The following is a 20,463-nucleotide window of genomic DNA, read 5'->3' on the forward strand; positions in this document are numbered from 1 at the left end:
CAAGGTGCAGAACAGCATTCTGATCAGCCAGACACCAGGGCACCCACAGAAGTGCTAGCTCGAGGTCCTGTCTTGTAACCCTCGGCAGGGTTTCCCACAGCTTTATCGAGTTAGAGGTTAGCTCAGGGTCATGTGTGTCAACGGGAGCCCCAGCGGCCGTGAGCCGAATGCTAACGTGTGACAGGCCCTGGCTGAATGCTCACTTGTGTGGTCTCAAGGGTCTCAGGAACCCTCTGAAGGTCACCCCATTACCCCATTTCACAGGTTAAGAAACTGAGGCTAAAGAGGTTAAAGTTTACCCCAGCAGCACTGGGGTTCCAAAGCAGAGCTGGCTGATGAAAGAGCTGGAGCCCTGAACCTCTGTGATCACATTGCTTTTCTGCATCTTAAGTCACTTCTTAATCCAGTCACTTTGCTTTTAGCCTGTCAGGTAGCTAAAAATTTACAGTTTTTTTTTAAAAGTTCTCACGATAGTGAGAGTCACAGCCCTGCATGGGGCGTCAGGCTGCTTCGCAGTCAGTATTTAATGTATCCCAAGCCTTGACAAGGGCCCCCTTGCAAGCCTCAGCTAGGCGGATGCAGGCTTGTGTAAAAAGGAAGACCCGCAGCGGCTTGTGAAACTACCCGGGAAGCAGTCAGCGGGCAGTCGGGGCTCTCACGTCTGCTCCGGTGAGTGTGTGAGGGCAGGTGTGAGAAGGAGAGCCGGGAGGGAGCCGTTTGGTGTGAAAGGACGCCAAGCTGTCCCCCGAAGCGGGGAGGAGCTTTCTAGATGGTCCTAGATTCATTAGCGGGTGCTCACATCAAACTTTTCAGAGATTCGTTTCCCGGGATGTTTAAGACCGGCTCGGTCCTTGCTTTCAGACGCAGGTGTTAAGGGTCTTCTGTGGCCGGTTCTGGTGCCGAGGATGCTGAATGAGAAGTGAGGCTCCCTCCGCCTCGGGGGGCTTCTGTTCCGGGGTGCATGCATATGTGTGTGTGTGTGTGTGTGTGAGAGTGAGCGAGTGCCAGAGAGGTCACTAACATATCGGCAAATGATGAAGGAGGGAAGCGGGGCAGGGAGGGCGACCCTGGGATAGGTGGTCAGCGAAGGTGCCTCTGCGGTGGGCGCGATGGGGCTGGGAGCGGAGTGGAGAGAAGGAGCCGGTGTGTGAAGAGAAGAGGGAAGGGAGCTTAGGCCGAGGGGACCGCCAGCGCAAAGGCGGGGAGACGGCCCGAGCTTCGTCAGCCTGCGTGCTGAGTGGTGAGAGGAGAGCTGGGGTTGGGCGCAGACCCCCGAGGGTCATCTTGGCCTTCCCCTTGTCCTTGAAATAAAATACACATTCACGGCTCGAGACACCGCCTGGAGGCTAACTCCCGAGTCTGTATCTCTGGCCAGGACATCTCTGAACGCCAGACTCACATAGCCACTCGATGTCCAGAAGGCACCTCACACTTAACACGTCCCCAGGCAAGCTGCTCCTCGTCCTCCCAGATGTCCCGTCCAGGCCGTGTCATGTCTCAGCTGGATTATCGCAGCAGCCTCCTCCCTGGCCCTCCTGCTTCTGTTCTCGCCCCCCCAAGCCCCTCCATGGTATAGACCCACAGTAACGTACGGGGGAGCCCATTAAAATGGCACTTCTCTGCTTAAAACGTTCCAGCTCGCCGAGTGAAATGTAGTCAGAGCCCCCGAGGCCGCTCTGTGTCCTGCAGATCCCGGACGATCGGCCCACTGCCCCTCCGACCTCCTGACCCTCTGGCCCGTTCTGCTCCAGCCGCGTGGCCGTTCTCGCTGTTCCCCGCTCAGAGCTCCTGCACACACTGTTCCTTCTTTCTAGAATGCTTTTCCCTGGAGCAGGGTTTCTGTTGGCTCTTGGGGCTGGAGAATTCTTTGGGGGGGGGGGGGCGCTGTCCTGTAGGATGTTGAGCAGCATCCCTGGCCTCGACCCACTAGATGCCAGTGACTCACCCTCCCAGTGTGACAGCCACAAATGTCTCCAGACGTCGCCACACGTTCCCTGGAGTTGAGAACTCGCCGCCTTCAGGTCTCGGCTCGTGTGTCTCCTTTGCCATGGCCTTTGCTGACCACCCCAGTGAGATTTCACCAGCTCCGAGCAGTCTCTGTCCTGTCCCTGCTTGGTCTGTCTGCAAAGTGCTTGTTGCTGCCTGAGAGACTCTTTTCCGTCTCTGTTCCACTAGAATCCCAGGAGGGATCATGTCAGTCCCGTTCATTGCTGCAGCCAGCACCTAGCACAGTGCCTGCACATGGAAGGTGCTGGAATACTGGTTGCTACCCTGTGATAAGTCAAGGACAGGTGTTGGGAGGGCAGCAGGCCCCGTGGAGTGGTTACAGGGGCGGGGAGAAAGCCTGTGTGATGAGGAGGAATGTGGTGGTGGTGCTGCCCCAGCTTTCGAATGAGGCATCTGCCTGGGGACAAGGGGACCTGGCCTTTCTTACCAGAGTCGTTTATGCAAAGGCACGTGGATGGGAGAACCACCCAGTGCATTTAGGGAATTCCTAGTGCTTCTCAAACTTTAACTTAGACACGAATCCGCTGGGGATCATATTAAGATGCAGGTCCTGATTCAGCAGCTCTGGAGCGGCCGAGACTGCATTTCTCACAAGCTCCCAGGTGATGCTGCTGGTCCGGGGACCGCACTTTGAGTAGCTCAGCTCTGCCTGGGAAGACGCATGCTGAATGAGATGTGGTCCCTCCTTGGTGAGTCCCCGTGGGGCCCCAGGTTCCCCAGTGTCTACTGTCTCGTGGCCACCGCGTGGGAAACTTCAGATGCTAAGCAACGAGCGCAGGGAGTGGGGTGGGGAGAGTGGGGCAGGCGCCCCACGGAGGAAAGACCCCAGTGGCCTCCCTCGATGCTGCAGGGAGCCGTGGACCAGCAGAGAGCAGGGAGGCCGGCGTTCTGGGCTGAGCATCTGGGGCCTTGCTGCCTCCTCAGCTCGGAGGTCAGTGAGCCTGGTGTGGTTGAGGGCGGCCCAAGCCCAGAACCCGCAGAGAGAGCTCTGCCGTTGAGCTGAACTTCAAACACAACCGGAAACCACCCCACACCACGAGCCGGAGGACGAGCCCGCCCGCCCTCGGTGCTTTTTCCGTCTTCTCCTTCCCTTGTGGGCCAGACGCTTGTCTTGCGCTTGTTCTGGGTGCTGGATGGGGCCTCTCTGGGCTGGGTGGGAACAGATGCCCAACGAAGATCTTGCTCATTCTCTTGCCTTAAAGTAAAAACGTGCAACTCAAAGGAAGTAGCCAGTGTGAGGAAGTGCATGGGGCGATTAGAACCGGATTCGAAGCTCCTCTCCTTGCTGTGTGACTGTGGCTTAGTCACTTCCCCTCTCTGGGCCTCATTTTCTTGCCTGTAAAAGGCAAGAAAAGTGGTGCGTGGGGGTGATTAAATGTGGCGGTGCTCACAAAGCGTTGAGCACAGCCTGTACAGTGAAAGCCCTCAGGACCCGAGGGGGAAATTTAAAAACCCTTGGAGGAGGGAGGAAGTCGTGTGCCCCTGGGGCCCTCGTGGGGCGTACCACCCCCCGCTGGTCACGGAGCAGTTGGACCACTCACTGGCCACCTTACATCAGCTCTGGCCCGAGAGCAGTGACCTGTCCCCAACCCTGGGCTTGGGCGAGTCAAGCCTGTTCCCACGGCTAGACACATCCGCTGAGCCGGTTTGACCAGCCCAGTGGGCACCTGGGGGCAGGTCGGGGAGAAGGAAAATAAGACTGAAACCAGCATTGATGGGGCATTAAGCTGCGATTAAGCTCTGGTTCGCTTGCCTCAGGCTCTGGGCTAGAGGACCAACTCAACTTGTTGAATTGGGAAGTGGGCAGGTACCTGGGAGTGTCCCCAGGAACAGCCAGCCGGACCTGACTGTCGTGAGCAGCTGCTCTCGGGCTTCCCTGTGCTGCCTGGGTCAGTCGGTACCAATCTTCACAATAAGAAGCTTCTTCACCTCTCTGCCTTGGTTTTCTCATCTTTAAGATGGAGATAAGGGCCGGCCTGGTGGCTTAGCGGTTAAGTGCGCATGCTCCGATACTGGTGGCCCGGGTTCGGATCCCGGGCACACACCAACGCACCGCGTCTCCGGCCATGCTCAGGCCGCGTCCCACATACAGCAACTGGAAGGATGTGCAGCTATGACAGACAACTATCTACTGGGGCTTTGGGGAAGAACAAAAGGAGGAGGATTGGCAATAGATGTTAGCTCAGAGCCGGTCTTCCTCAGCAAAAAGAGGAGGATTAGCATGGATGTTAGCTCAGTGCTGATCTCCCTCACGGAAAAAAAAAAAAAAAGATGGAGATAAGCTCCTACCTTATAACATAATAATGTAAAGCTCTTACAAGAGTCCCTGACACTTTGGAAGTACATAGAAGGCGAGCTGCTATTATTATTATCATCATTTTAGAATTAAGAGCTCACGGTGTGTCAGGCAGCATGCTGCACACCTTACATGCGTTCATCTCATTAATCCCATGATACTACCCAGCTAGTCCCATGATCCCCATTTTACAGATGAGAAGTCCAAGGCTCCGGGACGTGCAGTGGCTCACCCAGGATCATGTGCCCAGTCAGGGGCAGAGCCTGGATCGGCCCCTGGGTGTGCCAGACTTCACATCCCTGTGATATGGAAGGTGCTGGGTCTGTACCCACTTCACAGATGAGGAAACTGAGGCTTGGAGAGTCAGTACAGTGCCCGCGGGGAGGGAGAGGAGAGATTCTAGTGTGGGCCTAGCAGGTGCCTAGGAGAGATGGAGCAAAGACAACTGGGCTTCAAAGACATCTGCACAGACCTGCCAGGGCTGTGAGGCCGGGACCTGGGGACACCTGCCCCCAGCTCGATCCTAGCATCTGCCTCACCTCCTCTGCTCTCAGTGGGAAATCAGGCCTCTGTGTTGTTAATTTTCTCCTCCAGGCTCCTGGTCAGGCTCTACGAGGTGAGGTCGTTCCTACCTCCACCCCCTCCGTCCCAGGGCGTTGCTGCCTGCTCTCCCTCGCGGTCAGCCCTAGAGTCCCTCTGGCCCTTTCTGGGATCTCAGGGTGGCCGGGGGTGCTCGTGGGTCCCTTGCCACCTTCACAAGCATGGGGACTCCACCCCCGGAACCTGCAGCTACCTTGTTTTGGGCCTCTGTTTCCTCCTGGGAGTTAACCAGACTCACTTCCACTCCCGCGAATGTGTCCCCGAATCGGATCCTTCCAGCAGTCCTGGGAGACGGCTCCTCTGAGAGCCCGTTCCGAGCCGAGCAAGGCACAGCAGGCCCCTGATGCTCTCCAAGGATCCGCAGACGGAGAACTCCTGGGGGGCGGCTGAAGGGTCTGGACACCTGGGGCAGGAGCCAAGCCGGGCGCAGGCCGGGTGCTCAGGGCAGACCGGACGAGGAGACAAGCCCTGCCCGCACCCGCCATCCTTTTGCTCAACTGTTCGTTCACCTGTGCGCCCCGCTTGTGCACGGCATTGAGGAGATGATGCTGTGGAAATCGTGGGGTCCTGCCCCACGAGCTAGGGTGCCGTGGCTGAAGCTTCCATCTGTGGAGCACTCCCTCCTCACCGGGCGTGGTGCTAAGCGTGTTCCAGACTTCATCTCACGTTAGCACATGACAACCCTCTGAGGTTCCTGTTTCCAGAGGAGCACACGGAGGCTCAGAGAGGCTAGCTCACTTGTCCCAGGTGGCAGAGCCAGGTAGAACCCAAATCTGACTCCAGAGGCTGTGCCCACTTCACAGATGAGGAAACTGAGGCTGAGGAAGGGTTAGCAGGAGCCAAGACTCCCTGGCCAGTGAAAGCCGGAGGGGGCTCAGCGTCTCAAGTACTAACTGGGCACGTAGCAGCTGGTTGCTTCCTTTCTGTCTCTCAAAATCCCCTCTCAAGCTCCCTGTGACCCCTTCGACCTGACTTGTTCCCGTCCAGGGCACTCTGGGCTTTCTCTGTGTTTCCTCCTGTGGTCGCCTCCCACAGTTGAGGAGAAAGGGGAGGACAGCTGGGCATGCTGGTGCAGTGGGGACTGTAACATGCACAGAGGAAAGTGACTGGTCATCTCAAGATGAACTTTCACAGACTGAACACACCCAGGACCCCACACCCAGATTAAGACAAAACATTCTCAGCCTCCAAAAGCCCCCTCGTGCTCCCTCCTAGTCACCATCCCGAAGATGGTTGACTGTTATCCTGACTTCAGCCGCATGGGTCAGTGTGGGCACTTTCTGTTCTTTATATAAACAGAGTCATAGTGCAGGCGTCCTTTGCTTTTTGGCTCTTAAAAATATTTTAGGGGAATTTTAAAACAGCTTAACAGATATAATTGACATGTTGTACAATTCACCCATTTACAGTGTACAGTCAGTTTTAGAACATTTTCATCACCCCCAAAAGAAACCCTGTACTTATCAGCGATTGCCCCCATCACCCTGGCAACCACCAGTGTACCTTCTGTCCCTATGGATTGGCCTATTCTGGGCATTGCACATAAATGGAGTCACACGATATGAGGCCTTTCACGTCTGGCTTCTTTCACTCGGCGTCGTGGTTTCGAGCTTCATCAACATTGTAGCATGAATCAGTGCTGCATCCCTTTTAATGACAGAATAATATTCCATCACTCCAGGCCAGCTGTTGGGAGTGCCCTCCTTCTCAGAACTGGGCTGTCACGAGTCTAAAATGTTGGTGTCCGCTGACGCTGGCTCCTGAGTTTGGCCAGAGGCCTCCAGGAGTGCTGGGAGAGAGAAAAAGGAAGCAGCACAGCGAGGAGAGAACACGGGGGGATCCGGGCCCCGGGGCCAGGTCCTGCTTCTCCTGTCTGAGCCCCAGCCTCCCCTTCTGTCAGGTGGAGGCAGGACAGGGGCCAGCGTGTGTTTCTGGAACCTTCCAACACAGACAGAGCTTGATTCTCTGTGTCCGTGGCGCTTCCTCCTCTCCCAGCACGGGTCTGCTCTAGTTTTGAGTCCCAAATCCGATGAAGATCCCACCCCTGGACGTTCTCCTTTTAAGTAGCTGATATCCTTCCACCCGGGTGTGCCTCCTTGTGCCCCGGGATTAGTGTCCTGTGTCCCTGGGGCCCTTCCAACGCCGTTGCCTGTTGAAGTCCACGGAGCAGAAGAAAAAGGTGAGCAGGGAGCAGATTCCGAGAACAAAGGATGCGGGAGGTCAGGCAGCTGAGGGACTGCCGCCTCCACGCTGCAGACCCGCCGCCTCCGGGACCCAGCGCTGTGTTGGGAGTTCACCCTCTCCTGCCCGCAGCCGGCATCTTTTTCTTTTGAAAACAATTTTACTGAAATACAATGCACATACCCCACAGCTCACCCATTAAAATGCACTATTCGGTGGCTTTTACTAATTAGAGTTGGGCGGATAGCACCACAGTCAATTTTAGAACATTTTCATCACCCCAAAAAGAAACGCTGTACCCTTAGCTGTCACTCTCCATTGCTCCCAGTCCCCCAGCCCCTGGCAACCACTAATCTCCTTTCTGTCTCTATGGATTTACCTATTCTAGACATTTCATACAAATGGAATCATATGCTGTGTGGACTTGTGTGTCTGGCTTCTTTCGCTTAGTGTAATGTTTTCAAGTTTCGTCTGTGTTGTAGAGTGTGTTCATCTTCCATCCTTTTTATGGCTGAATAATATTCCATTGTATGGAGAGACCACATTTTATTTACCTAATTATCAATCGAAAGGCATTTGGGGTGTTTCTACTTTATGGCTATTGTGAATAATGCTGCTGTGAACATTCATGTACAAGTTTTTATGCGGACGTCTGTTTTCATTTCTCTGGGGTATATGCCTAAGAGTGGAATCGCTGGGTCATGTGCTAATTCTGCATTTAACCAGTTGAGAGCCTGTCAGACTGTTTCCCAAATCTCCAAGTCAGCATCTTGCTGCTTTGATTCCAGAACGGCCACAGCAGGGGTCTGCGCTGGGCCTACCTGGGGGTCTGCGCTGGGCCTCAGGCGGTCTCTGACCCCTCAGAATGGGGTGCAGATCGTGTGTCCCTGCATTTTTCTGGAGGTGAATGTCCAGGACATTTGTTGGATTCACAAAAGCATCTCTGAGCCTCCAAATCTTCCCTGCTCCTGCCAGTCCAGAGGCTGGAGGAGGAGGCGGATCCGTGCTGTGCATTCCAGTCCCGTCTCTGAACTATTCCCGTGGGGCCTGCTCGGGATGAAAAACACAGCCCGATGAGTGATGAGCGATGAGCGTTCCATGACATCCACTTTCTTCTCTCTTCCTGGCGCTGCTCCTCCTGGAACCCAGCAAGGAGAACTTCAACAACGTCCCTGATCTGGAGCTCAACCCGATCCGATCCAAAATCGTCCGTGCCTTCTTCGACAACAGGTGGGCTCCTTTCCCAGCACCAGCCAATGGCAGGGGACTTTGTCCTCTGGGGGTAACTCCTCGCAGTTAAACTGGGGCAGAGAAGACGGGCTGTGTTGGGTGGGCGCTGTGAGCACAGGTTTGGGGTCAGACAGTCTGGATTCAGAGCTGGTGACTTTGAGAAGCTCATCAATCTCTCTTGCCTCTGTATTTAGTTAGTTATGGCCGCGTAACAAATTACCCTAGAACTTAGCAGTTTGAGACAATGAGTGTTTATTATCTCACCATTTCCGGGGATGAGGGATCTGGGTACGGACGAGCTGGGTTCTTGGGCTCAGGGTCAGCTGGGGCTGCAGCCATCTGAAGGCTCGACTAGGGGAGGCTCTGCTTCGAGCTCACTGACGTGGCTGTCTGCAGGCCTCAGGTCCTCACTGGCTTTGGGCCGAGGCATCTCATGGGCTAATCCACAGGGCCACTCACACATGGTAGCTGCTGGCTTCCGCCAGGGTGAGACATCAGAATGAGAGAGAGGGAGACGGAAGCCACTATCTTTTGGTAACCTAATCTCACATCCCATCACTTCTGCTGTATTCTCTTCATTAGAAGTGAGTCACTGGGTCACCCCACACCTGGAGAGGGGCCTACACAGGGGTGTGAAAACCAGGAGGCAGGGCTCATTGGGGACCATCTTGGAGGCTGCTCAGTGTCCTCATCTGTGAAGTAGAGGTGGTAATAGCCTCCGCCTCGCGGGTTGCTGTGGGTGTGCGCTGAGACGAGGCGGGCGCAGTGCTGGGTTAGCTATTGGTATGCTCATCACCCTGGCTTACAGACGCAGAAACTGAGGCACAGAGAGCGGGCGCACCTTGGCCAGCGTCCCGGAGCTCGTGCCCCCACGTATCCAGTGTTGTTGGGTTGAAAGACTCACCTGACCGGATGGAGATTCACTGTGTCTGAGGCTCCGTGCAGGAGGTAGGGTGGCCACGCCCTCCCCAGGCTGCCGGGGCCTGGGGACAAGCACACCGGGGCCCTGGGCCTGACACCCTGTGTCTGCAGAGATGGCTGAGGAACGGGAACCAGCAGAAAGAGGAAGGAAGGGAATGGGCATGTCGCAGCCAGAAGGTGGGTGGGGACTTCCCTGTGCGTCTCAAGTTCTACGAGGCTGAACCGCTCAGCTCTGGTTCTGCCAGGACTGTGGGGCCCTGAGTGAGACCCTGAGCTGCCCTGAGCCTCACCTGTTCATGGGATGGGGGTTAGGGGTCCTCAGGATGCCCCAGAAGATGCAGAGGCCTCCTCCAGGGCCTGTGGGGCGAGGCCTGAGGAGAGAGTGACCAAGAGTTAACCAGGCCAAGCAGGGAGAGAAGGTGCTCTGGGAGAATGGAGCTGCATGTGCAAAGGCCCAGTGGCACAGGGAGTCCAGGAGCGTGAGTGGCAGAGAGGAGGCCTGGCTGGAGCGCAGAGAGGCCGAGCATGGTGAGAGGTGGTGAGCTGCATCATGCAGCCCCTAGACCAGCAGGAGGGGTCTTGACGTCAACCTAGGAGCAGCGGTGGGGGGCACTGATGGGTTTTAAGGTGGAGCGTGAACCAGGTTTGCATTTTGTAGAGCTCACTCTGGCTGCCCGTGGATTGTAGGGGACAGAGGCCAGGGAGGGGGGTATATTGCGGTCCCCAGGCTTGAGCCAGGGCTGCTGAATAGAGACGGAGAGCAGTGGGCGGCTTTGAGGCACCTGGGAGGGGATGAGAGAGGGAAGGTTAGATCTGGGGGTGGAGGTGAGGGAACCGGGACCAGAGGAGTCTCCACAGCACATGGTCACATTGGATAAAGTCACACAGTCCGTGGTGAAGATGGGAGTGCGAGTCAGCGCCCCACCTCCTTTTTAACCCTGGTTCCGCCTGAGGCGTCTCAGAGGGATGTGCCGGGAAGCCGGGGCCGAGTGAGCCAGGGCAGGGTCGGGGGGAGGGAGGTGCCGGCGGGGGGGAGATGCAGGCCCTGACGTGGAGTCGACACAGGCCGTTGGGTCTAGAGTCGGAGGCGTCACAGGATGATGGTAGAGTGAGCAGAGCGTAGTGGGTGCCTGACGTGACAAAGGTGTAAGTGCACACGTGGGGTGTGTCTGTGTGTGCACATCCCTGCCTGTGTGTGTGTGTCTGTGAGGCTTGTTTCCAAAGCCTCGATGGAGACCCGACCAGTTGTGCAGTTGGCCGGGCATGAGGGACCCGGCCTCCAGGTCAGAGGCTGGAGGGGCCCATGTCTCCATGGTTCGAGGTGAGAACAGGGTGACAGCCCTGAACCAGCGAACCTGTTGCCGCAGAGCCCGTGGCAGCCGGTCTGGCTCCTCGGTCCCCACCAGCACCCTGGGGGAGTGTGGCTAGCCTGGAGAGCGACGCAAGGGAGCCTCTGGGGTGGATGCGAAGTGGTCTGTATCCTGCCTGGGGGGTGGGCTTCACAGGTGCGTCCCTCTGTCCAAACGCAAGATCTGTGCCTTTTGCTAAATGTAATTATTCCTTAAAACAAATGTGACCCGAGGTCACCTGGCTCTCAGCTTCACCTGCGGGAACCGGGGACAGACCCAGGAGTTGTGTTTCCAGCTCTGGGGTGGAATTGAGGTGTCTGCGGGGCTGTTCCCCGTGAGTGGCTGCCTGTGCCAAGGGGACAGGGCCTGGACGAGGTCCGTAGCCGAGACCTCCCTCCGGCTGGAAGACAGGAAGGCGGCCCTGAGTAGGCAGCCGCTGGACTTGGGACGGTGAGTCAGAGGCCGGAGAGGGAGGACTTGAGGGTCCGAAGGTAGGCCGGCCGTCAGAGGGCTGGTGCAGGCGCAGGGCTACCTGAAGGCTGAGGGACATCAGTCCATGAGGGGATGTTGAGCATCCAGAAGGCAGACATTGAAACAAGCCTGTGGGGACCCTGGGAGGGGAGTGTGGCAGGGAGGGGCGGTGAGGGGTGGGGTGGATGGCAGAGACGGAACCTCCCGGGGCCTGGGAGACCAAGTGGGGGCACTGGGGGTTCCCCGAGAGCTGGGCGAGCAGGAGAGCCGCAGGGGCCAACTTGCGTTTTGCAAAGCTCGTTCTGGCTGCCTGTGGAGGGCAGGGCTGGAGGATCCCCCGGGATGGTGGAGGCTGGCCTGGGGGCCGGGGGAGGAGGGGGAGGGCCCCAGAGAGATCGGGCGAGTGAAACTGATGATTGACTGGACGTGTAGTTGTGGGGGGTGGGGGGGGAATCGAGGGATCTCACGATGCCGCGCCTGCTCTAGGGAATTGCTCTGGGACGATGACGCAGGACGATGAGCAGGAGCGAAGGGCTGTGCCCGGGGAGGGGGTGGCTCTCGCCTTGGCCTAGGCAGTGCTTAGAAAACTGGGTGTTGGAGAGAGGGTGGCAGCCGGGAAGTCACCGAGGAGGGGATAAAGAAAGGCTCCCCTGGCCTGCACCCAGGACAACTTGGGGCCCGCAGCCAAGCCCCTGCATGTCCTGTGCATCCTTCACATCTCACCCTGAGAAGGAGGCAAGTGAGGACTTCGGAGGGCGTGCTGGAGACAGATTTTCTTTTCTTGAAATACCAGTGTCAGCCTTGCTTCCTAAGACCCTTTGGGAACAGGACAGAGAACAGAGAAGCCAGTCTTGCAGGCAGTTTGGGTGGGGTCCATCCCCACCTCCAGGGGCTCCATTCCTTACGGGATCATCAGAAAGATAAGGAGGCGAAAATATTGCTCTAAATCAGGCGTCTTTGCAAAAAGAGCGTTCTTGCACTGGGTTGCCGATTTGGCTGCAGCCCCCATTCTTCCATCCACCGGCTTTGACCTTGCGTTCCCCATTTTGGAAATGGAGTGGAGAGCAGGTGGGGCTGGCTCCAGGTGCCGTGTCTGGGGTTTCGTGGCCTCTGTACTCTCGTTGCTTTTAGAGCCCATGATGTTGGCCCATGTGGACCTCCCAGGGACACTAGGAGGGGAAGGGACCCCTTCCTCTCAAATTGGGACCTGATGCCAAAGCAGCCTGGGTCTCGACCTTCTCCGAGAAAGGCACATGGCCTGCCCTCCTGGGGCCTATCATATTTTCCCAGGCGCTAATCTTAGTCCCTCTTGCTGCAGCCTAAACCACTTGGGAAGGACGGGTGACCAACTGCAGTGAGAGGTGCTTCTGAGGAGTCTGATAAATCCAGGGACTCTTTTTATGCCCTATACATTTGGCCTCTGTCTCTGACAGCAAGAACTTTGAGATGATCAAAAATCTGTCAGGAGGAGCAGGGGGAAACTTTATAAGATAGAAGATTTAAGGGGAGACTGTGAAAAACACCCAAAGCCGGGGCTTCAAGAGGGTGGGAAAGATTGCCTCGTCTCATCTCTCGGATTTGTAGTTTCACGATCCACCTTCCCTATTCCAGGCTTGGGATCCACCTGTTTCTGGAAGATCTCCTGGAATGGGAAACTGGGAATAGCGAGAACTGCAAACTGTGAAGTGTAGTGCACACTTGTGGGGCAGTCGGTTTCTGAAAGGGAGTAGATGGGCCCCTCAAGAGAGAACTGAAAACATATCCCTTTAAATCAAGGTACAGTCATGACCCTAGCAGGGGGGACCCAGGTAAATTTACAAGCACCAGCCCTTAACTGCTGGTCGTCTGGAGCCAGCTGGGCAACTGTTCTTTTGCAAGACGCACAGTGAGGGTGGGGGACCCCTCACCTATCAGCTCAATGGCAGTGTGCCCCAGCCGCCATCAGACTGTTGTGACACAAGTCGGTTAGTGATGGGGGTTTGGCAGCAGTGGCTTGGGAGCCGGTCGTCTCTGTTTTCCCAACAACCATTCTTCGTGCCAGGACCCGCGCTGGTGGCTTTCCGATGTGCTTGCACACACTGGCTGAGGACCTACTGTGCACCAGGCGCTGTGCAGGGCACAGCACATTCCCTGAGCCCCGCCCGGAACACGAGCCCTTTCTTGTCTCTCCAGAAAAGCACATCGATAGGGACAACCTCGACCTGCCCTCATTTATTAAAAACCCTGAAATCCTTGGCGAAATTTGCACTTGGGTAGTAAACAGCTTCCTCAGCGCTGCCTGCGGCTGATCACGGTACTAGAGTTTCAGACAGCTGAGAGGGGGCGGGAGTCAGCACGCTTTTTCTGCAAAAGGCTGGAGAGCAAACATTTCATGCTTTGTGGCCACATGGTCTCTGTCACAACTGCTCAGCCCTGCCGTTGTCACCCGCCAGCAGCCGCAGCCAGAAAGCAAATGAAGAGGTGTGGCTGTGTGCCAATAAAACCTTATTTATGGACGGTGAAATTTGAATTTCATGTAAGTTTCACTTGTCATGAAATGCTGTTCTTCTTTGGGGTATTTTTCCAAAGCATTTTGCAGTCATTTAAAAACATATAAAACCCTTCTGAGTTGATGGGCCCTACGAAAATAGGCGGCAGGCGGAATGTGGCCCGTGGGCTGCAGTTTGCCGACCTCTGGTCTCAGGAAAGGGTCAGGAGGTGCACCCTGGGTGGGTTACCGGATTGCTCGGTGCCTCGGTTTCCCCGTGAATGAGCAGCACGCCCAGGCAGCCCTCCGTCCTGGCAACAGCTGTGCGCTTGTCTGACTCCCCCAGCCCCAGGATGCTGGGCTCTGGGAGGGCGGTGCAGGGGCTGGGAGAAACCTCGTGGGGCCCCTGGCGCCCCCCCCCCGAGCAGGTTGTTGGGAAAGAGAACCCGAGGCCAGACAGCCCTCTGGGCACAGTGTGTGCCCTGAAGGGCCGAGTCCTCGGGAGCTGTTGGTGGTTAAAGGACAGGGCCCAGGTTTTAATCCGTTTCCAACCCGCCGTAGGAACCTGCGCAAGGGGCCCAGCGGCCTGGCCGACGAGATCAACTTCGAGGACTTTCTGACCATCATGTCCTACTTCCGGCCCATCGACATCGCCATGGATGAGGAGCAGGTGCAGCTGTGCCGGAAAGAGAAGCTGAGATGTGCGTGCCTCGGGTCCCCCTCCCCGCCACACCGGGCCGGGCCGTGTCTCCCGGGGTCCTGCCGCGCCCCGAGCAGGAGGTGCGCCCTGAAAGTTGGTTTCCTCCACGAGCCGCTGCAGCTGCAGAGTTCGCAGACCCGCCTCCCTGGGCCGCGGGCGGGTCTGTCCTGGAGGAGCCTCGCTGGGCCCTGGGCTCCGGAGCGTGACTGGTTGTGAGCTGGGCGGGCCAGCGGCGCAGGGTCCCCGGTGGCCTGTGTCATGTCTCCCTTCCCGGGGACTTTCCCATGACCCCTGACGCCCCCCTGTCCCGCCGAGGCGGCCTCATCTGCAGGAGACTGTAGCCATGGAGGCCGGGCCCGTATTTAGTTCTGGAATGTGTACGGGAGGGCTGCGGGAACTGCCCGGCTGGGGTCCCGTGCCCTCCTGTGGCGCCCGGACCAGGGGGCACCTGGTGTTGGCCCAGCTTCCCATTTGCTCCAAGGGCCAGGTTGGGGGTCGTGGGGGATGTGGAATCGGATGGAGGTGGGTTGAAACCCCTGGTTTCCCCTCCCTCAACAGGGTGGCTGTGGGCAAATGCCTTAACTTGTGTGAACTTCAGAGCCCAGTCTGTGCAGGGGCCCCGGGCAGCCCAGGAAAGATGAAAGATGTCTTTGAAGTGCTTTGCACAGCACCGGGCGTCTGGTCAGGGCTGGATAACGCCCATGCGGGGGGCTACGTGAGCCGAGGCCCCCTGAGGCTGAGCCGGGAGGGGGGTCTCCTCCCCTCTGCTCCTGTCCTCTCTCGGGCTGCGGGATGCTGAGTGATGTCAGTGAAGGAACAAAGTGGCCGTCACTAAGGGAGGAATAACCAGAGGAGGTGCTAGTGTCCCTCGTGCCGTCCTGGCTGGCTCAGATCAGCCAGGGGGCAGGATGCAGGCAGCGGGGCCGTGACCTGCCACGAGGCCGTGATGACGGAATGATCACTCAGGAATGATACTTTGAAATAACAGTGACGTGGCCGCACGTTAATGATCCTGTCACATCATCCGCGCTCACAGTGTGCCAGGCGGTCGCTGGCCCTGATCCACCATTGTAGCTCACCAACCCTCACACCACCATGAGGGAGACATGTTGCTATTCCCATTTTACAGATGGGGAAACTGAGACTCAGAGAAGTTAGGTCACTTGCCCATGGTCACCCACCAGGAAGGGGTCAGTCTGGCCCCCTGGGCTTTGCCTTTGAGCCCTAAGGCTTTGGCATTTAGGTTTCATTATTGGTGTCTTTTGCTTAGTTTGAGGTGGGTTTCGGAGCGGGGAAGGTTGGGGAAGCAGGGGACTGGGGCCCCTCCGTCCTGCCTGACTGAGCCCCCTCTCTCCCCCGACCCGCAGTTCTCTTCCACATGTATGACTCGGACAGCGACGGCCGCATCACCCTGGAAGAATATCGAAATGTAAAGTATGCTCCCCGCCCGCCAGGGCTCCTGGCGCCTCCCGCCCTGTGGTCTGGATGGAGGCCCCAGGTCATGGTTGTCTCTGCCACGCCCGGCAGGTGGTCGAGGAACTGCTCTCAGGAAACCCCCACATCGAGAAGGAGTCCGCTCGCTCCATCGCCGACGGGGCCATGATGGAGGCCGCCAGCGTCTGCGTGGGGCAGATGGTGAGCTCCCCGGGTGGAGGGAGAGAGGGGCGGGAACCCCACCCTCCCCCCTGCCCCCTCTGCCCGCTGACTCCCACCACCTTGCCCTGGTTATAGTCTGTTTCTGAAGGGCCTGAGAGGGCAGACCATGCCTGTCCTGCTCGCCACTCTAACCGGGCCTGGCACAGAGCAGTGCTCAGAAAACTTGCTGCTTTCCTGTCCCCCAGGAGACTGACTGGGGGTCCCAACCCCAGGAGAGCCATGCCAGGCAGGGAAGCCCAGCTTTGGGGTCCCATAGACCCAGCTGTGTAGCCTCCCCAGGCCCAGGGGGAGCCCTTGTTCAAGTGGCCGGGTGGGGATGTGTGGCCTCGAGGCAGGGGTCAGCAGGGAGCTCTCTTTTGGGCCACATGGTCTGGGGTCAGGTGAGCTGGGAATGGGGGTGTGTAGATGGAGCAGAGGAGAGGGGCTTGTGTGCTGTGGAGGGTGGGAGGCCCCCCCGCCGGCCCCAGAAGAGACGTGAGAGGATTAGACCGGGGCATTTCGGAGGCTGCCACCGCTGCTCCAGGCAGCACCACGGGTGGAGCTGTGATGGGGAGGAAGGCCGGCAGGGCCTCCAGGGGACCATGAGCACGAGTGCTGGACACATCCTGAGGCTCGTCAGGGTCACGCTGGTGTAGAAATGGCCAGGTCGTTTCTCAGAACTGAGCTGGTCAGGCCTGTGATGAACTCGGGCAAGGCAGAGCGGTGTTTTCACCTGGCACTGTGGACACGGGGGGCTGATAGCTCTCCGTGGTGGGGCCGTCCTGGGCCTCGTGGGGTGTCGAGCAGCATCCCCAACCTCTACCCACTGGATGCCAGCCACACCCTCCAGGCTGTGACAACCAAAAATGCCTCCAGACGTCGCCACGTGTCCTGGGGAGCAGCAGGTTGCGGGGTGGGGGCAAAATTGTCCCCAGGGAAGAACAGTTGAACTAGAGGGGCCCAGCAGCAGGCAGACCTCGGAGATACTGCGGGTTCCGTTCCAGACCATTGCAATGAAGCGAATATCACAATCAAGTGAGTCACACAAATTTTTTGGTTTCCCAGTGCATAAAAGTTGTTTATTCTGTAGACTAAGTGTGCAATCTCTCTAAAAAACAATGTACATACCTTAATTTAAAAATACTTTATTGCTAAAAAATGCTAACCATCATCCGAGCCTTCAGTGAGTTGTAATCTTTTTGCTGGTGGAAGGTCTTGTGAACAATGCAGTATCTGCCAAGTGCGGTAAAATGAGGTCTGCTGGTAAGTGGTAAGTGCAGGGGTAACTGGCACTTTGCCCGTGTGAGCAGAGGGCGTGTGGAGGCTCCTGCAGGGCCTCCTGGGGGGCTCCAGGCAGGCCAGGCGCCCCCAAACACTCCTCCCCCATAGGGGGACCACACAGCATGTGCAGGTACCCCACTAGGTACTTCACATGCATCGTTTCATAGATTTTAGCCTCTTTTTACTGGTGGGGAAACCAAGGCTCAGGGACATAAAGAATTTTCTGGAGTTCAGGGGCAGCAATCTTACTGTGCTCGGTAGACTCACTCTTGTAGGGCCGGTCCAGCCTGGTCAGCCCCTGACACAGTGGCCCTGAGCCCGCAGGGACCATCTCAGCGTTTCCTGAGGGCTTTGGGTGGTCCCACATGACCGCCCCTCTTCACTCCTGTGTATGTAAAGTGGCTGCAGGTCCAGACCCCTTTATGGCTTTGGGTTCACGACCACCCGAGCGGAGGGATGTTTTCCTGCTGGAACCTGCCGTGTGCGCCCCAGCCTGTCATCAGGGGCTACAGCGGGCCCGGGGGCTGTGATCATTGTATTGGCCTTTTATCTGTCTGCTTCTGGGGCCCAGGGGGATGCTTCTGGCTTTGGTGAAACCACCCCACTCAGCAAATGAACATCCGCAGAAAGGGCTGGTGACCTCGGTGGGGAGTGCAGGGATCCCCTGCCGGGTTGTGGAGCCAAATTCCCATTTGATTTAATTACACTCTTTCTTTAAATTGCTCCCCGTCCCACTCCAGTTTCAATTGGCGACGGTTTTCTTAATTTGCTGTAGTAAAATTGTTGGCAGCTGGCAGCTGCTGATCTGCATAAAACCTGCACAGCCTCAGAAGCTGAGGCATTTCGTTGCCGCGGCTGGCTTCCCAGTGTGCGTCCCAGGCGTCTGTCTTTACTTAGGATCCTCTGTGTGATCTTAAAGTATCTTCTCATGTGATTGTCGGCCAGATAAACACAGACGAGCTGTGTGCTCCCGGGAGCGAGGGGCAGCCGTGTCGGTTCAATACCATCTGGCCTCGGAGGACCTTACCGTTTCTGCCCGCGCCGCCTGCCAAAGACACGCGATCCATCACCCCCACTTTAGTGGACTTCCCAAGTTGGTTATTGACTGGGGCAACGATTTCTTTCCAGAGTGCTTTCTCTGCGGTTTCCTACAGCTGGAGGGTGGGGCTGCTTCGCTGGGGTCTCATCCCCTCCCCGTCTACCCTCCCCTCCGTCGGGTGCCCACCCTCCAGCCCTGGTCTCGGGCTAGTGCAGCCTTATCTATAATTAGCTCTCCTCGGCTGCCCTGGGAACCTGGGGTGCCCACAGGGAGAGGGCGGCCACTTCTCCCTGTGTCCGTGGCGGGAAGAGCAGGGAGCCCCAGGATCTGGGCTGGCCCAGGCATCTGAGCACTGGTGGCTTTGATAACCTTAAAATATACATATTGATTTGTTTTCTGTATTACAAAAGTATAAAGAAGATACCACAGAGGACGAAGAATCCTATCACAGGCTTGGAGGCGGCTCTGCTACTCCCAGCTGGCCAGGCAGCCTCGCCTCTGTGCCCTCAGTGGCCTTACCTGTAAAATGGGAGTAAGAACAGAGCCCACCTCGGGGGCTGTCCTGAGTCAATATTAATGCTAATAACACTTGTAAAGCACTCGGGACGGTGCCTGGCACGTAGCTGACGGAGAGTGCCTATTGTTGTTCTTAAATACACGCAGGAACAAATTTCCGAGAGGGGCAAAAAGAGAAGGGTCTCCTCCTGTCCTTCTCCCTAAGGGGAACGGCCTTGCTGGGCTTTTCCTACCAATGTATACGTGCGTGTCTTTCATTTTTGACTTACACAACGTGGAATTGAACGTCCTGACCCCACATCCACACGGCAGATGGGGGTGGTCTGGTTAGTGGTGTAGGAAACATCTGCATGCACGGGCTCTGCAAACATCTTTCTGCTCCTTGCTTGTTTTGGTTTTTCCCACTATGTACATATCTCGGAGGCTTCTCTGTATCGGCACGTGTAGATCGCCCCCTTCTTGGTGGCTGCATGGTAATCAGTAGCGTGGATGACCGAGAGTTAGTCCGCTGGTCTCCTGATGGGCACTGGGGCGTCACCGGGCTTCCACTGTCACAAAGGCTGCTGCAGGCAGGTTCCTGGAGACTTGGTGTGGCAGAGCCTGAGATAACAGCAAAAGGGGCAGGAGCCCCACTATCGTCCCTGTGGTCCCTGTGTGCCCAGAGCAGGAAAGACGCAGACAGACTGGCGCTGCCCGTGACTGGGCAGTGAGAGGCCCCATGGCCGGCTTATCACAGTGACTCACTGGGTGCCAGGCGTGGGCCGCACAGGCCAGCCCTTCATCCCCTCACCCCTTTCCCCTGTGCTCTGGGAGCTCAGATTAGCCTGGAACTGGTTCTTATCGAGGCTGGTGTGAGGCTGCACGAGGAAACAGCAGGAAGGGTCTCCTGGTGGCGGTGCTGCTGGGAAGGGTGGAGAGGCGGCTGTGTGGGAAGGAGAGCCAGTGCCTCTGTGCCCACTCCCTCCATTTCTACCCTCGTCTACCTGGTCCTCCCTTGTGGGGCCGCACCCTCCTCCCAACCCGCCTCTAGCCAGTGAAGGGGACTTGGAGTTCAGTGTGACTGGCCTCGAGCTGGAGGCGAACAACCCAGAATGATCCCCTCTTCTCGCGACTCTGCCTAAACAGGCCCAACCATGTGTGTTCTGGGGTGGGGTGGGGTGCAGAGGCTCCTGGCAGAACCGCTCACTATGCTGTGTGCTCTGTCCCCAGGAGCCTGACCAGGTATACGAGGGGATCACCTTTGACGACTTCCTGAAGGTGGGTGTTGGGAGGAGGGGGAGGGCTGCGGGCCAGGGTTGGGGCTTGAGGGGGGCCCACTGGTCAGGAGGAGATGGGCGTCTCTGTGGAAAGAGGTTAAGCCTGGGCATGGCCTGTAAAACAGTGTAAACTGGTTTTACTTTTTATTGAAAAGGTAATATTCACACATGGTCAAAACAATTTAAGCAGTACAGAAGGGCATACAAGGAAAACTCCATTTCTCTCCTGCATGAGACCCTGGTCCCCCTCCTCAGAAGCATCCTTGTTCACAGCTGGTACTGGGGTTCTGGAATGTTCTAGAAGAGTACCAGCTTTTTTCAGAAGCACACACTGGAGCCAAGTGTGGTTCTGCCCCTCACTTTTCTCTTACTGTGCCTTGTAGATGGCACTTGTTACTGGCTGCCCACTCTTCCAGCCTTGGGGTGTACTCTCCAGCCCCCGCTAGTGGACTTTCAGGCCTCGCCGGGCCTTCACTGTTACAGACCGGCTCCCAGGTTGGGAACTGGGACCTCT

At 57.2% G+C, this 20,463-nt stretch overlaps 1 protein-coding gene across 2 annotated transcripts in view; it reads left to right on the forward strand.

The window, feature by feature from the left end:
- The window catches only part of TESC (tescalcin), a 46,809-nt gene that overhangs the window by 24,370 nt on the left and 1,976 nt on the right, over nucleotides 1–20,463 (forward strand). Inside the window, exons 3-7 of one of the 2 annotated variants that reach the window (XM_004429940.3) lie at nucleotides 8,234–8,314; nucleotides 14,084–14,223; nucleotides 15,590–15,651; nucleotides 15,750–15,857; nucleotides 19,903–19,950. In XM_004429940.3, the coding sequence (XP_004429997.1) occupies nucleotides 8,234–8,314; nucleotides 14,084–14,223; nucleotides 15,590–15,651; nucleotides 15,750–15,857; nucleotides 19,903–19,950 (439 nt within the window). The remainder of the gene's footprint in view (nucleotides 1–8,233; nucleotides 8,315–14,083; nucleotides 14,224–15,589; nucleotides 15,652–15,749; nucleotides 15,858–19,902; nucleotides 19,951–20,463) is intronic. The other variant, XM_087424147.1, reaches the window with a different exon arrangement.

Source organism: Ceratotherium simum, chromosome 35, assembly GCF_057802395.1.
Source record: "Ceratotherium simum simum isolate JZ-2026a chromosome 35, ASM5780239v1, whole genome shotgun sequence".
Classification (NCBI taxonomy): domain Eukaryota; kingdom Metazoa; phylum Chordata; class Mammalia; order Perissodactyla; family Rhinocerotidae; genus Ceratotherium; species Ceratotherium simum.